The sequence below is a fragment of the Sinocyclocheilus rhinocerous genome, unplaced genomic scaffold, assembly GCF_001515625.1.
Source record: "Sinocyclocheilus rhinocerous isolate Xijiao unplaced genomic scaffold, SAMN03320098_v1.1 scaffold1193, whole genome shotgun sequence".
NCBI lineage: Eukaryota > Metazoa > Chordata > Actinopteri > Cypriniformes > Cyprinidae > Sinocyclocheilus > Sinocyclocheilus rhinocerous.
In genome coordinates this window covers 170,652-187,383 of record NW_015642181.1, presented here as the reverse complement: position 1 = coordinate 187,383, position 16,732 = coordinate 170,652, and the positions used below count along the sequence as shown (strand labels likewise).

The 16,732-nt window shown below is 37.0% G+C and overlaps 1 protein-coding gene across 1 annotated transcript in view; it reads right to left on the bottom strand.

Moving 5' to 3' along the window:
• Positions 1-8,766: 8,766 nt before the first annotated feature.
• The window catches only part of LOC107755712 (polypeptide N-acetylgalactosaminyltransferase 11), a 26,325-nt gene continuing 18,359 nt past the window's right edge, over positions 8,767-16,732 (bottom strand). The window contains exons 9-12 of the mRNA XM_016572596.1: positions 11,982-12,197; positions 10,578-10,682; positions 9,648-9,785; positions 8,767-9,255 (exon numbers count right to left, since the gene is read on the bottom strand). Of these exons, the coding sequence (XP_016428082.1) occupies positions 9,124-9,255; positions 9,648-9,785; positions 10,578-10,682; positions 11,982-12,197 (591 nt within the window). The 3' untranslated portion in view covers positions 8,767-9,123. The remainder of the gene's footprint in view (positions 9,256-9,647; positions 9,786-10,577; positions 10,683-11,981; positions 12,198-16,732) is intronic.

Here is a 16,732-nt window from a genome sequence, read left to right as displayed (position 1 = left end):
CCACAAAACCTATATATATATATATATATATATATATATATATATACGTTTTAAATATAAAACCATGTTTGATAGAATCGAAGGCTTTGTAAAAGTCCAGAAAAAGCATATATCTGTCATCCCTCACTAATGGATCAAGAACCAACTGAATATTGTTTGAGATATGTCTGTTTTTTAAAAAGCCTGATTGTGTTTCATCTATCATGTCCTCTAAAATCATTTTTAAATGTTTTGCAATGATTTTATAATCAATTTAAAAGACTAATCGGACGCCAATTATCAATTAGTAATAAGTCTTTGTTAGACTTGGGGATGAGAGTTATTAAACTTTTGAGTTAGGGTATATGGAAGAGATTCCACCCTAATGCTTTCATATATATACCTTCTAATAAAAAAGGGGCCAAATCTTTTGCACATTTTTGGTAAAATTCCGAAGTAAGGACGTCTATGCCTGGCGATTTATTAACCCTTACATATTGATAGATTCAAGAACCTCAGCTAATGTGATGGGACGATCACAAAAATCTTTATCAGGAGCACTAATACAATGAATATTATCTATAGAGTCCATAAAGGATATAGTGCTATCATAACAGAATCAACTCGTATAAGGACGTTTACCAGCAAATATGTTTTTTGAGTGTACATACACCCGCAGAGCGTTGAGAAGCATGAGAACAAAAAAATGTCATTTCCCCACTGGGATTTCCAAAAAGGCACATCCTCAGAGATGCCGAGTGTCTCTTGAAGAAAACAAAAATCTGTTTTACAAATTTCTGTTTTAAAGTGTTCCTTAGTCCCCTGGCATTGATTGAAGTTAGAGATAAAGACATCACAATAACAACATTTGAAGAAAATATCAAAAATAGAAGTCATTTGAACAAATTTATGAAAACCGGGAGGCTTGTGACTGTCCCATTGACTGCCAAGTAAATTACACTGTCAAGGCCCAGAAAAGTATGAAAGAAATCGTCAAAATAGTTCATCTGCCGTCAGTGGTTCAATCTGAATTTTATGAAGCGACGAGAATACTTTTTGTACGCAAACAAAACAAAAATAACGACTTATTCAACAATTCGTCTCCTCCGCGTCACCGTAGCGCCATTTTGGAGAATATCCACTGAACGCAACCTGTGTATGCTGTTCTGTGTCAGCCACACAAGACAGCTACTAACCGTGATGAGAACATAGCACCACATCAACTGTGACTGCTTTGGGCATAAACAGACAAAACATGACCTTTCAACTCATAGCATGAAAATATGGTCCTGGTCAAAAGGAGGTGAAGAAAGAAACAACTTGCATCTATTTAAAAAAACAAACAAACATGTAAACAGAAAACCTTATGTCAAAGTTGAGATAATTCAGCCTGATGGAAATATCTCCTTTTTTCTCCACAAAGGCACAACCAGCTACTAAGTAGGCAATCTTTCCTACCTTCCGTGCCTCATCTACTAGCGGCCACAACTTCCTACTGCTTTCTCTGTTGGCCTCTCTGAAATGCAGAGAGGACCGTTTTCCCATAGATATGCTGAATTTTTGGCTGCCCATACTGCTGCTCTGTGTGTACGCGAAGAGAACTGGATGATTAAACTGCAGGTAGAATTCACTTTCTTCACGATGCAATCACATTCAGGAAGACGATCAGCGTGTTGTGGCAGTAATTTCTGAAAAATGCAAATCCCTTCTTTCCTCACATTTTTCTCATTGATGTTTCTGGCACGCCTTGTAATTTCAAATTCCAGCGCCTGGAGTAGCATTCCAATTCAGTGATGCATGACTCCAATAGGCCGATTACTCTTGGCGTATTGCAGTCATTATATTGGATTACTCTCCAATTGGATTACTCCTCTTCAACAGCAACTCGACCTGGGAAACTTGGTCTTCACCAAAGTCCCTTTAAGACAAGTCATTTCACTCGGTGGCCATCTTTAAACCGCCTCTCGGGCAAGCAAGTGCAGCTTCTGTTTCTTTGAATGGGGAAACATCAAATTCTCCAAAAATGTTCGTCAAGCTTACGATTAAATTTCATATTTGAAATCACCAATGAAATCTGACAACTGTCTCATAAATGATGTTTCTTTTGCCGTTTCCTGTCTGTCGTGCTGCAGAGTGATTTGTGATTGTAGCTCCGCTTTTCTGTTGAATCTCTATCTTACTATCACTCTCTGTTGTTTAAAGTGATAAAATATAACTTAATTCCCACCTTATTTCTGGTATTTTATATCAAATTAATCTGATTAATTTGATCGTTCGCTTTTATTCTAAAACTGCGCGTGCAGCGCATTAGCATTCGTTAGCCGGTTAGCTTGTCATTCTCTCGCTCAGTTTCTTTTCTCTCTCGCTCCGTTTTTTCACGAGTTCATCAAACAACTGTGGTAAGTCAGATTCATTCATCAATCACGGTGAGTAATGGCTTCTTCTCCTGCTATTGTTTTTTGCACCGCTTGCCAAATGTATAGTTTAGCTCTCTCTGTCGGCGACGAGGGATATCGTCGACTTGATTGCACAGATACTATTTAAACTGAACTGAGCTGGATGATGACATCACTGAATTCAATGATGAACTGCCTTTAACTGAAAATTCAGTGTTTACTATTGTCATTTTGCATTACTGACACAATATTTTCCTAATTAATGCTGTACAGTTGCTTTGACACAATCTGTACAGACTGTTCTCAGGGGAAAACATGTTCTGTTGCGCACAGACAACAGGATGATTGTTATTTATATCAATCATCAAGGAGGTACAAGATCTTGGAGTGCACTTCAGGTGGCTTGCAAATTGCTTGTCTGAGCTCAGACCAACCTGCTTTCTATCCAGGCAGTATATCTACCAGGCCGATTCAATCAGGCAGGGTGTCACAGCGAGATTAGACTCTACACCCAGAAGTGCTGCAGATGATATGGAGGACATATGGGGACTGCAGCGGTAGACATGTTCGCGGACAGTCAAACGTCTCACTGCCCTCATTGGTTTTCCCTATGGGACAAACCAGGATCTCTGGGTCTGGATGCACTAGCCCACAATTGCCCAGACATGATACTGTATGCTTTCCCCTCGTTACCACTGATTTGGTGGACTTTGTTGAGTGCACGGATGCGGCCATCGTCTGCTGCTAGTGGCTCCACATTGGTCTGCAATCCATGGTTTCAGATTCTTCTCGCACTGACAGTAGGAAAACCTTGTCTTCTGCCCAGCAGACCAGACCTACTGAGCCAGTTAGGAGGGGAAAGTTTGGCACCCACATCCAGAATGATTGAAACTGTGGGTGTGGCCCCAGCTAGCTAGCCCCGGTGTTAGCGGCTCATCGGTCTGAGTTTAGTAATTATTTTCTTGGGTCTGATCAGTTAATTGTTGCCTTCCTGAAAGGAGATAATCGTTAAACGTGTCCTCCACGTGGTGTGCGGAGTTCGCATGGGATTTGAATATTGTTCTTGATTCCCTGAGTCAGCCCCCATTTGAGCCAATATCAGAGTCTGATATTAAATGGCAGTCACTTAAGACCGCATTTCTCTTGGCCATTACAACAGCGAAGCTCGTAAGTGAACTCCATGCCTTAACAGTGAGTGCTTCCTGTTTGCACTGGAGTAATGGATTCAGTAGTGTCTTTAGCAGTCTGGAGCAAAAAGAAATAGAATGCTAGTTACAAATGTAACTATGGTTCAATGACTAAGTGGAAGACTGCCAGAGTTTTTGGTCACTCTGTATCATGAGAATGATCTAGAGGTCAAGATGATTAAGGGGTTATTATAGCTCAAGACACGTCATGAGTCACAAGGTGAGAACTCTGTTATTCTGTTCTCGGTCGTGTCACGTGCGAGCATGAGGGGTTTTCCACTAGTGCTTTCAGCACTGCCTCTGGCGGTCTTCCACAGTTACATTTGTAACTAGCGTTTCTTTGTTTAAAGACATGATTGGTTGTTTGCTACTGATGTCACACTTTTATGTTCATGCAATCCATGAACTCGGGGTCAAATCTGGAGTTGACAGAGAACTGAATTTTTTATCACTCAAGTGTCACTTAAAAGCATCTTCAGTTGCATTCAAGGGACTTGCTGTTACGCTGCTGGGGTTTGGTTAAGTAATGCATAGTAAGTATTAATAAAGCAAGATGCTTTGAAGCAAGATACATGTTTTTTTTTTTCTTGTAAAATGATTCAATACTAGCTTCAAAGACTCTAAGACTTGCATTAATCATAAGTGGTAAGCATCTGGGATATCGGTTGTCTTCAGACGATGCTGGACTCTGTCAAGAATGAGATTTGTCATAAAATAGACTCATTATCTACTGACTTGCACTCAGAGATTTTCACAGTGCGATCAGATGTTAAAGGCAGGTTGGAACCTTTACAACAGATGGTTGAGTCAAACACTAGTAACGTTGCCATCAAAGAACTGGAGCGTTCTTCTTCATCTCTCAATGATCGCTTAACTCATCTGGATGCTAAGTGCGAAGATTTGGAGGGTCGTTCTAGGAGAAATAATATTCTTCTGGTGGGTCTTCCTGAGGTCAGTGAGGGTTCCCGTCCATCTGAATATGTTGCCCAACTTTTGCAGGAGGTGTTAGGGCTTCAGGATAAGCCACTGCTGGATCGCGCACACCGTCCGATCTCCCTCTTATCATTAGAGTGCATGACTTCTACATTCGTACTGAGATTTTTCAAAGGGCTGCGGAACTCTCTCCTCTCAATTACAATGGAAAGAGATTGTCTCTTTTTGCTGACTACACTACGGCGGTGGCTAAGAAACGGTCTGCATTCAGAGATGGACTCAGGTTGGCTTATTCTTCCCCGCGGTGTTGAGAATCACTACAGCTGATGAAGTTTCACATAAGTTTGTGGAAGTGTCTGCGGCACTGGACTTCATTCGCAAAAACGTGAAGTCTACAGAAACTATAGATATCGATACATAGTTCATATTGGACTAGGTCTGACCTGAGTACCTTTACTGGATACCATTATGCTTATTGGTAATATTGACCTTCTATTATTGATGATTTATTAAGTATAAATAAATGCACTTAAATTATTAAGTTGGTTAAGGGTTAAACATTGTTTTTTTATTTATATTTTTATTATTAATGGTTCTTCTATTGTCATTCTAGTGAAACATTTAATGTTTATGATGGACCGGGCTTGACACAATTTCGCTAGTGCTGTTCTATATAATGTTTCATGTTATATTTCAAATACTGTTGCCTTCTCTGAGGCAACATGTTGCGAGTTAGAGTTTAAGCTTGCGTTGCCTCAATGTGTTCAATAAGAAAGTTAATGTTAAGGAGGGATAATGCATGTGTCTTGTTTGGGGATATGCTTCTTCTTTTTTTTTTTCTGTGGGTGTGCCAACTACAGAGGTGTTTACTTTTGTAAATTTTTGCCTTTACCAGCATTAGTTTATCATATTTTATTCTATCATTAATATTTCTGTACATTTGATTTTACGCAATCACTGAAAATATGGCACAACCTAAGGTGGTATATAGGCCAGGGGGTAGTAACCTAAGATTTGTTAGTTGGAACTGTAAGGGGGTAAACGAACCAGTGAAATGTAGCAAAGTGTTTCACCACTTAGGGGCACACATTGTTTACCTCCAGGTAAATCCTAAAGCCAACAACCAGCTATTATTAAAAAAGATGGGTTGGACAAGTACACCATTCCATGTTTCAGTGTAAAGCTAGAGGGACAGCAATCCTTATACACAAATCTATGCAATTTGTATGTTCATATGTTAAAACCGATCCAAATGGCAGGTATGTCATTGTCTCAGGGAGAATTGGTAATACTGCACTTCTCTTGGTTAATATTATGCCCCTAATTGGGACGATGACAAATTCTTTACATATTTATTTTCTTCACTGCCAGATATATCTTCATATTTTCTTATTTTGGGAGGGGATTTCAATAGTTGGATTAACCCAGATCTTGACCGTTCATCTCTCAAACGTAATTCACCCTCAAAATCTGCTCATGCAATTCAATCTTTTAAGTTTTCAGTTTCAGATCCCTGGCGGGTTTTTTTTTTATCCACATGGTAAAGCATTCTCTTTCTTTTCCCATGTTCACCAAACATTCACACGCATTGATCATTTTCTAATAGATAATAGACTTGTTCAGTCAGTAGAATCATGTGATTATAATGCTATTGTAATATCAGACCATGCACCAATAACCATGAATTTTTACTTTGAGGGGCTCGATATGGTACACGTCCATTATGGCAGCTGAATACTCGTGTATGTTGTTAGCCCAAAGCTTTGTGGAATTTGTCTCTAATAAAATAGACTTTTTCATATCCACAAATAGAAGTCCAGAGATATCTGCATCTCTCTTTTGGGAGGCTTTGAAGGCATTCCTCAGGGGAGCAATCAGTTCATATATTAGTCACAAGACAAAGTTAAACAAAAAAAGAGGCATTCTGAAATAACAGAGAAAATCACTCAATTAGAACTCAATTAGATAATATATATGTGGTCACCCCATCTTCAGATATTTATAAGGAACACGTGTCATTACAGGCAGAATTTGATATTCTTTCAACAAGTCATGCGGAAAATGTACTACTTCGAACTAAGTCTAGGTATTATGAAGAGGGTGACAAAGCAGGTAGTCTGGTAGCCTTAGAACTACGGCAAGAATCAAACTTCCACCTTAACCCACCGTATCCGAACACCTTCAGGGATAACAACACATCCCACATTAATTAACAATCACTTTAAGGACTACTATACTTTGCTTTATGCATCTGAGCAAACTGCCAACTCCTCTGATTTTGATCACTTTTTTAGCACCCTTGATATCCTGACAGTTAATTCTGATTCAGTTGATCAAATTGAAGCAGCCGTTAATATAGTGGAACTCACCCAAGCTGCTAACTCTTTACAGTGTGGCAAATGCCCTGGACCCAGATGGGTATCCAGTGGAATTTTATAAGTAGTTCATGAACAAATTGGCTCCCATATTAATAGAAATGTATAATGAATCATTTATGCCACTAAAACTTCCTCAAACACTTAATCAAGCCTCAATCTCCTTGATCTTAAAAAAGAATAAAGACCCTCTGGAATGCTCCTCATACCGGCTCATTAGTTTACTTCATGTTGACTTTAAGTTATCAAAACTGTTATTAATGCAACTGGAATCTATATTACCATCAATTATATCTCCAGATCAGACTGGTTTTATTAAGTTTTTATTATTATTTTTACTGTTATTAATGCAACTGGAATCTATATTACCATCAATTATATCTCCAGATCAGACTGGTTTTATTAAGAGTAGACATACTTTTTTTTTATATTAGATGATTACGTAACGTGGTGTATAATTCTTCTTCCCCTTCTACCCCAGAAGCTGTAATATCACTAGAGGCTGAAAAAGCATTTGACTGGGTAGAATGGGGATACCTTTTTATGCTTTAAAGAAATTTGGTTTTGGTGAAAAATTCATTTCATGGGTAAAACTGTTGTACTCCGCTCCCCGGGCCTCAGTTAGAACTAATAATACTCGCTCGGAATACTTTAACCTTCACAGATCCACTCGTCAGGGATGCCCCTTAAGTCCACTTGTTTTTGCTATAGCCATCAAACCTCTTTCCGCTGCTTTAAAAGTTAACCCGTTAATAAAAGGAATAACGAGAATAGGTATAGAACAGAAGGTCTCACTGTACGCAGATAATATTCTTTATATTTCAGATTTTACTGTGTCAGGTCCTGTGGTTCTTAATACTTTACAATCGTTTGGCTTTATTTTTTATTTCAGGCTATAAACTAAATCTAGCCAAAAGTGAATTTTTCCCACTAAACTCAAAATCTTGTTAAGTTTAACTTTGATAATCTACTGCTACAAGTTCAGAAAGACTTTGAAAGATGATTGCTGCTTCCGTTATCCTTAGCTGGCAGAATTAATACTGTAAAAATTAATACCCTCCCAAAAGTCTCTTATTTGTTTCAGTTTATCCCCATTTTTCTCCCTTAGTCCTTCTTTCAGAGACTCAACTGAGTTTATTTGGAATAAAAAGATGGCTAGAATTCGTAAAACTCTTCTTCAATGACCCAAGTCTCTTGGAGGTATAGCCTTGCCTAACTTTCAGTATTACTATCAGGCTGCTAACTTCAGAGTGTTCCAGTACTGGATAAACCAACTCCAATCTCAGTGTTCACCCATTTGTCTTGCCATGGAAGTATCCTCATGTTTCCCCACTACATTAAAAGCACTGTTACATTCCCCTATTAAGAGTTCATATTCTCTCTTTTCCAAAAATGTAATTGTAAAAATGTCACTGCGGATCTACTACTTATTTCTGTAAAAAAAAAAAAATTATAATAAAATAAAAATCAACCAGTGAATGTTATATTCGTTTATGACTGTATTTGCAATTCCATGTACGAAATGGCAATAAGTGCAGTTTACATTCACATTGGACTTTCAAATATTTGTACCTTTATCCATGAACAGACAGTTCACTGGACAAAAAATAATACGAACTGTAGTAAAGTAGCTTACCAATACTGATTGGTTTTATTAATTAAGCTGTTGTACTGAACTCATCTTATCTATATTGGAATACCAGCAATAGAAATACTAATCCATTACAGAACAACCCACTACATTTGCAGTATATTAAGGTCAAGATAAATCCAGTGATCGTGAAATCAAATAAAATCAGAAGGAATTCAAAATTTCAGGCTTACGTTAACTTGATTGGAAAAAAAGACAAACACAATTAAGTAATGCTAAGAAATGCTGCATAATTACAAATGATGAACTTAAAATCTAGCAGACTATAATTATATTTATTAACATCTGAAATATGTTGAAAATAGAGTTTTTCTGTGCAAATCGTTTACATTTCAAGAGCAAATAAAAATTTGTAAAACTTACATATACTTTAATAAACACAATTTGAAAAATACTCTCTAAAAATAGTTGTTTCTGAGTAAAGAATCCGGATCAAGAAAGCTTCAGACCAAGGTCCTTCTGCAGGCCCTCACAACATACTGTCACAGCGGTCTGGACTGGCAAGGGTCTGTTGTCCATTTCTGAGCTGACGGCACTACGGCGGTGCAGTTCAATACCCAGCCAGAGGGGGGCTATAGCGGTTCCTCACAATTCCAGCATCCTCAACTCTCTAACTGCCACTGCTGGGACCGGGAATCATCACAGATCGCCATGGTAACATATCCTTTGATGCTGAGTGGGTCGGTAACAGCCAAACACTGGCCCACTGACACCTGGTATAGCCAGTTATTTTTCTGAGAGAACAAAAAAACATTATTTGTGAATACATATTTTGTTCATTTAATTACACATGGCATATGAAGCAGAGCACACAATGGGGCAGCTAGACAGATCTAAACAAAGAGGCATATACAATAAGCATGAAGTGTACATTACAGATTGGATCATTTAAAAATCTATGACCATATACAGTATAGTATCAATTTTAGCATACCATGTATGTATTTACATTTTTATAGCCTTCAATTTGCATATTACTAAAAACAAAGAAATAAACAAAGAAAAAAAAAAAAATCTGTCTATTCAGAGAAATAATTAACAATTAGTAATCAAAATACCTGGTAGTTGCAGCCCTAGTGTACAGGGGATACATGAGGTAAAAGACAGTAACGGGAAGGTTTCTTACCCCCAGTGTCCACTGCTGAGATCCACCTGAGCCGTGACACTTCATGAGGCGCGGCGGGTCAGAAGAACGAATCTCAGACATGTCCAAACACAGCAGCCCGGCTAGAATTAACTCATGCTCCTCATCATAGGCCCATTCCTCCAAAACAACACACAAAAACACATAGATCAAAATTACAAAACATCTACACAGTACCAATCATAAAACTTTACAAATATGCTTTTCAGATATCTTTAGATATAATGATCCATTTCAACATGTTTCTTTTCAGACTAGTCCAACAGTAAAATTACCTACATTTTGTTTACATCAGTCTAACTATGGCATATAACAAAAGTCATCAGTTTGTTAGCTGAGAAAAATAGCTTTTAAACTACAGCAACAATAAAAAAATGGCAGCATTTAAGGTCTCTCATTCTCACCAAGTTTGCGTTTATTTAATCTAAAACACAGTAAAAAAAAGTAATATTGTGAACGATTTATTTCTAATATAAATATTCATTAAAATATGAACTTAAATGTAAAAATGTGAGTTATGCCTGAGCTGAATTACTTCCTTCAGAAATCATTTGAATATGCTGTATTGGTAGTGCTATTAAACATTTCCTATTATTATCAAAGTTGAAAACAGTTGTGCTGCTTAATATTTTTGTGGAAACTATTTTTATTTATTTTATTTTTTTTTAGAATTTTGAAACAGAAATGCCTTTACTGTTAATTTTGATCAACTTAATGTCCTTGCTGAATAAATGTATTAATGACCCTAAACTTTTGAAGGATAGTATGTTTCAAGCATGAGTAACGAATGAATACTGATAGATAAACAGCCCCAATTTGCACCAGAGCTGCAAAAAGAAGCAAATCATCTGCAAAATTCACACGATAGCTGCGTCTAATTATCACAGAATGACAGCAGTTTGATAAACTGACCTGCTCAGGGTCCTGTGGGTCACAGTTTCTCACCACCACAGCACCCCCTTTCTGACTGGGACGCCCCTGTGCCACCAGACACTTGTCAGCCAGCAGATTACGCAGCTGAAAGAGAACACACACACACACACATAAAACATTATATTGTATGGTCTTGGGGAAAGCAATTCATTCATTAATATTCAATGACAGGTGTGCAAAAATTGTAATGTTCTCTTTTGGATTTTAAATGATAACGTGATTAATAAATTATTAATTCATGTATAAATAAGTAATGTTCTATAAGTCTCATCTCAGATTAGGAAATGTTGATTGGAGCATGAAAAGTGGTGTATTGAAAGAAAGGGGTTAAAAAATAAGAGGGATTTGTGACATCAGCTGAAAAGAGAGAGCATAGCATATTCAAATCACTTACAATATGACTAGGAACATGTGTAAGGTAAGTAAATTGGGTCAATTTTAATTTCAAGTTGACTAAGTTGACATAAAATCCTGTTATTTGGTTGCTATCCTAGAACCACCACTTACCAGTCCATTAATTACAGTACATAGTGATAACTAACAAACTTTAGGCTTAGAAAAATACAAAAATCAGATGATATTCTAAATATTCTTATTTGCATAACACAAATGTAATGCAAAAACAATGCAAACCATCAGTGGACTTAATGAATCGTCTGACCAGGTACTGTTTAAGAACTGCTCTACTGCCCTCTGCTGTTTATAATTAGTTCATGCTCTGTATTCACTTCTTCCACTTAAAATACAGTTAGGAAATGTTGATTGGAGCATGAAAAGTGGTGTATTGAAAGAAAGGGGTTAAAAAATAAGAGGGATTTGTGACATCAGCTGAAAAGAGAGAGCATAGCATATTCAAATCACTTACAATATGACTAGGAACATGTGTAAGGTAAGTAAATTGGGTCAATTTTAATTTCAAGTTGACTAAGTTGACATAAAATCCTGTTATTTGGTTGCTATCCTAGAACCACCACTTACCAGTCCATTAATTACAGTACATAGTGATAACTAACAAACTTTAGGCTTAGAAAAATACAAAAATCAGATGATATTCTAAATATTCTTATTTGCATAACACAAATGTAAATGCAAAAACAATGCAAACCATCAGTGGACTTAATGAATCGTCTGACCAGGTACTGTTTAAGAGCTGCTCTACTGCCCTCTGCTGTTTATAATTAGTTCATGCTCTGTATTCACTTCTTCCACTTAAAATACAGTAGGAAATGGCAATATTCAAATGACACTCAAAAGAAAAATAGTGTTTTTATGTTGTGAAAGTCAAACCTAGAAAACAACCGGCAAATATTCATGCAGTCCTTTATTGACCAACAGAGCTACAGGATACGGTAAACATAAGGGTCAATCAATGTGAGGTCTTACCCGACCCCGCTGCAGGACTTTGGGTCTCTTCAAACCCTTGTTGATAAAGACAGGATGCTGGGGCTTGTGTGGGGAGGAGACCTGCATTTCAGGGTAGATATTGTCCAGGTACCATTTGAAGGAATGACACTGTAGACGCTTCCGAATAGCGACCCGCTCACTGATGTCACCATAGTCACGGTTCCTCAGCTCCGGGCGCAAGACAAAGTACTGCTCCTGATGTACACACACACACATATGCAATAGAAATATTTAATTATTACATTTACTGAAAAAAGCATTTGCAAGACAAAACATTCTCACAAGTGAAAAAGGATGTTTACATTACTCAAGCAAGTATTAGAGGAACAGTTCACCCAAAAATTACAATTTGCTGTAATTTTACTCATCCTCAGGTCATCCTAGAGCCAGAGGAGTTTGTTTCATCATGGGAACAGATTTGGAGAAATTTAGCATTACATCACTTGCTCTGAAGTGAATGGGTGCCGTCAGAGTTCAAACGGCCGATAAAAACATTACAATGATCCACAAGTAATCCACAACCATATGGACTAACAAGAAACAAATCCATCATTAAAGTGTTTTAACTTCAAAATGCCGCTTCTGGCCAAAATATGAGTCCATAATCCATAATAATACTTTCTGCAGTGAAAAAGTCCTCTCACATCAAAATCCATCAACATGTTTTAGAACTGTTTTGGATTATTTTCACTGTAAATCGTGTTTCATGTGTGCATATTTCTCTCCTGCAATGGGTTGAAGTTAAAAACATATTAATGATGGATTTGTTTATTACAAACACATTTTTCAAACACATTTTTTGCTTCACAAGATGTTAATTGATAGACTGGAGTCGTGTGGATTACTTCTAGATTATTGTGATGTTTTTATCATTCTGATGGCACCCATTGATTCTGATGGGATCCACTGCAGAGGATCCATTGTTAAGCATGTGATGTAATACTACATTTCTCCAAATCCGTTCCAGCAAAGAAACAAACTCAGCTACATCTTGGATGGCCTGAGGGTGAGTCAATTTGTGGGTATAATCCTTTAAAGCCCCTGCTTGCATACTTCAGAGCAGAGGACAAAATTGTGCCTCTACGCAGTTGTTGAACATTAGAGATGCACTGAGAAAGTATAATATACAGTATAATCTTCAAATTCTGTTAGAACAGCCATAAGCACAGCAAATTTAAGATTAAAAACTACTTTTAAATACAAGAGGAAGCAATGAACCCTCATTCAAGTTAAGGTGCATCCTGTGAGTTCCTGGATCAAAATATTGATTTTGCTAATATTTTTTTCTAACGAAAGAAAAACATTAAATGTCATGGATACATTTTTACTGAGTAATCCACTATTTTGTAGAGGGGGGTCAAAATGGCAATTTTCAGATTTGGAGTCAAATTATAGGGGTGTAAAAATGACTTCAGTAAGTTGGCAGCATCATAATGTTATTTTTACACATTTGGTTTTTGACCACTGAAAATATGTACAAGTTAACGATTTACTCATGGAGCCATACTGAAATTCCATTATCTCTGGAACTGAACTACATAAGGCCTTAAAAATGAATGTAGAAACCATTGTTTAGTTGCAGCAGATGCCAATCAAACAAAGAGCCAGTCATGAGGGCATTACAGTACGTTTGTCTTTTGCATGCCAAAAGGAATGTTTTTAAAGACCCAAGATCTAAAAGGGCATTACAAATATCTTCGATACTTCTTGAGTTACAGGCATGCAAACTTTGTTTGGAGAAAAAACAAACAAAACAAAAAAACTTGAAAAGTGCTTTCCCCCCCATTTTTCCCTATGGTCACCATTGGCACATAATGCAACAAAGATTGCTAAAGTCAACAGAATTTAGTAACAGACCTACCAATTTTTACACTCCTATAATTTGGCTCCGAATCTCCGAAAATTGCCAGTTTAATATACAAACACACACACACACACACCTGTTGCTAATTAAGTGCAGCTCTGAACCTCTAAATCAGGGATTCCCAAACTTTTTGCCAGGTCCGTATGACCTAAATTATTTTCTAAAGTGTTTAGTGAATATTTATGAAGTACTTTCTCAAATTAAGTTTATATTTTAGTCTGACATGCAAGCAAGCAAAAAAAAAAAATCAATAAATCATCTTTTTGTATTTCAACTGCTATTTTTATTGCTATTATTTTAAAATGATTTCTTACTTTAATTGTGTATTTTTATGATTTGATATTCATTTTTCATCAGTTTTTGAACCACCTGCGCACCTGCAGTTCCCTCATGTGCCACCAGGGCTTCGGAAATACCATGCTGCGTCCCAATGTGCCTACTTATACTACGTCCTTAAAGTATGTACTCTTTTGGTGAAGAAAGAGTACTTTTGAGGGTGTAGTAGAAAAGTAGGAAAGCTTTGGGACATATTATTATGTCATACAATTGCGTTTTTATCGGACCGCCCTACCATATTGGAGAGAAATGAAGTAGCACGTTGATCTGCCAGCCGTGGGTCTTTATGCGGAGATCTCTGCTCATAGTTTTTTGCATAATGATGCATTTAAAAAATTATTGACAAATGGATGTTTATAAAAGTTCAAGTTGTCATAACATTAAATAATTATTTTTACCAGATTAAATGCTAATTATTGGTAACTCAAACCCCTTTATCTAAACCTCTCTACTTAACCGTCGGTTGCGCACATCCGCCATGATTGCAATTTTTTTTTACGTTTTTTATTCGTGTTTGTAGTTCTGAAACGAATCCTTCGCCGAAGCGCAATGGATTGTGGGTAAAATTAGCCATTAGAGCGTGCACGGATCCACACTTCAAAAATCGACCTGAAATAGTAGACCACTTCTGGCATACTCTTTTCAACATACTATGCTTTGGGACACACGTATTCTAATCTCACATACTATTTAGGATGGATAGTATGAACATTGGGACGCAGGGCCAGTATTTCTATTGATCACCAAAACATCACCTGCAAAAGCACACAGGAATTACCTCTGCGGACTGCAGCTTTTAAACCAACATCACCAGGGGAAATAGTAAGCATATACGTTCGGAGCAGACACTTTACAATTAGGTGCATGACGGGTTTTGCAGAGAAATGGATTAAGCACTACTGACATAGGACACTGTATTCATTCCAAAAGCTAGTCAGCCAACCACCTAGACAGCATGTTTAGGTATCATAGGTATGATGATCCCAATGTCAAGTCTGCTCCAACAGCTAGGCAGAACACATTTGCTTAAGATATTAATTTAGGCATCATGTATCCTTAGTAAATACAGCAAATCTAGAGTACACTGCAATGAGATTAGTGAAAAACTGACATGGTGTAACTGTTGAGAACTCAAGTGTTACATAATGTATTCTTGATGTCAGAGTTATTCATAATGAAGTACCCTTCAAGTACCTGCAAAAAGGACATGCGAACAGCATAACGAGAAACAAATCCCACATTAGCTGGAAAACATTTGAAAACTATTTACACATCACTGAAGCAAAAAAGAGACTAAACAAATATTGCTGACAAAGTACAAAGACACTGTTAAGCAGTATCTTGAGAATAACCGGATGAAGCAGAGTATGTGTCTGGCACAGGTAATTACATTCTCCTCTAACAGGGTCAATTATCTCTTAGACGAGCCTTTGAAGTTCTGCAGGATGGACGACGCAGCTGTAAAATTCAAACACGCATGAAGAATTTCACACATCTCCATCATGTAATGCACCACACTGCACGTGTTGCCAACAGCAAAGAACAGCAGCACCACAGCTGTCAATGTCCTACCCGACAAAAAACAATCAATTTATTGAGTGACCTTAAAGAATCAGGTTCAGGGTGAACATGGCGAATATTTTATTTTATTTTTTTTGGTGGGGGTAAAGCAAAAAAACAAACAAACATGTAATACCTGCTCTCATCTGTCTTTACAATGAAAGGTCAAACTTTGTACTCTAAAAGAGATTGCGTGAAAACCGCAAATTTAAAGCTGGAATTCAATACAATACAATATTTAAAACAAACACATTTAAAACACAACTGAAGTTGACCAAAGTGCTGTACAGATTAGAATAAAAACTTAGAAATAATAATAGATAAAACAAGACTATCAAATTTAAAACACAGTAATAAAACTAAAATTGAACCAATGATCAATTGGTCGATACTTTATATTGTTGTCTGTGATCTACTTATGACGTTCGCGTGGTTTTTATATTCAAAAACATCAAAATCAATAAGTAATAGGCTATTTTCTACACCGGTTTTCAGGCCAGCTTGAGAAACGCTCGGTTTTTATGGGTGTGTGACGCATTGAAGACTTGGAAGTAAACGCCCACTGCTATGATTGGATAACAGTTTTGCAAAGTAAAGCAACTACAAACTAACTTCATAGTTGGAGCCTTCTGTGACTTTGGTTAGACACGTACACATTAGGGATGTAACGGTATGAAAATTTCTTATCACATTAAACCTCACATTTCAGCCTTTAAATAAAGAAAAGATATAAGTCCTTTTAGATAATTGATTAATAAATGATAAGTATTTTATCTGCTCCATAAATAATTCTAGATAGCTTATCTGTTTAAATGTGTAGAATCCACATAAGCTTGTTTTTCATCAACTGGTCAAAATTTACAGCAGGGCATGCAAATTTTTTATGCCAGACAGAAACTGCACACAGGCTGAATGTAAATATAAGTCTCTGTAAATCCACTCGCTGACAGCAGGTGGCGCTTATGGAAAA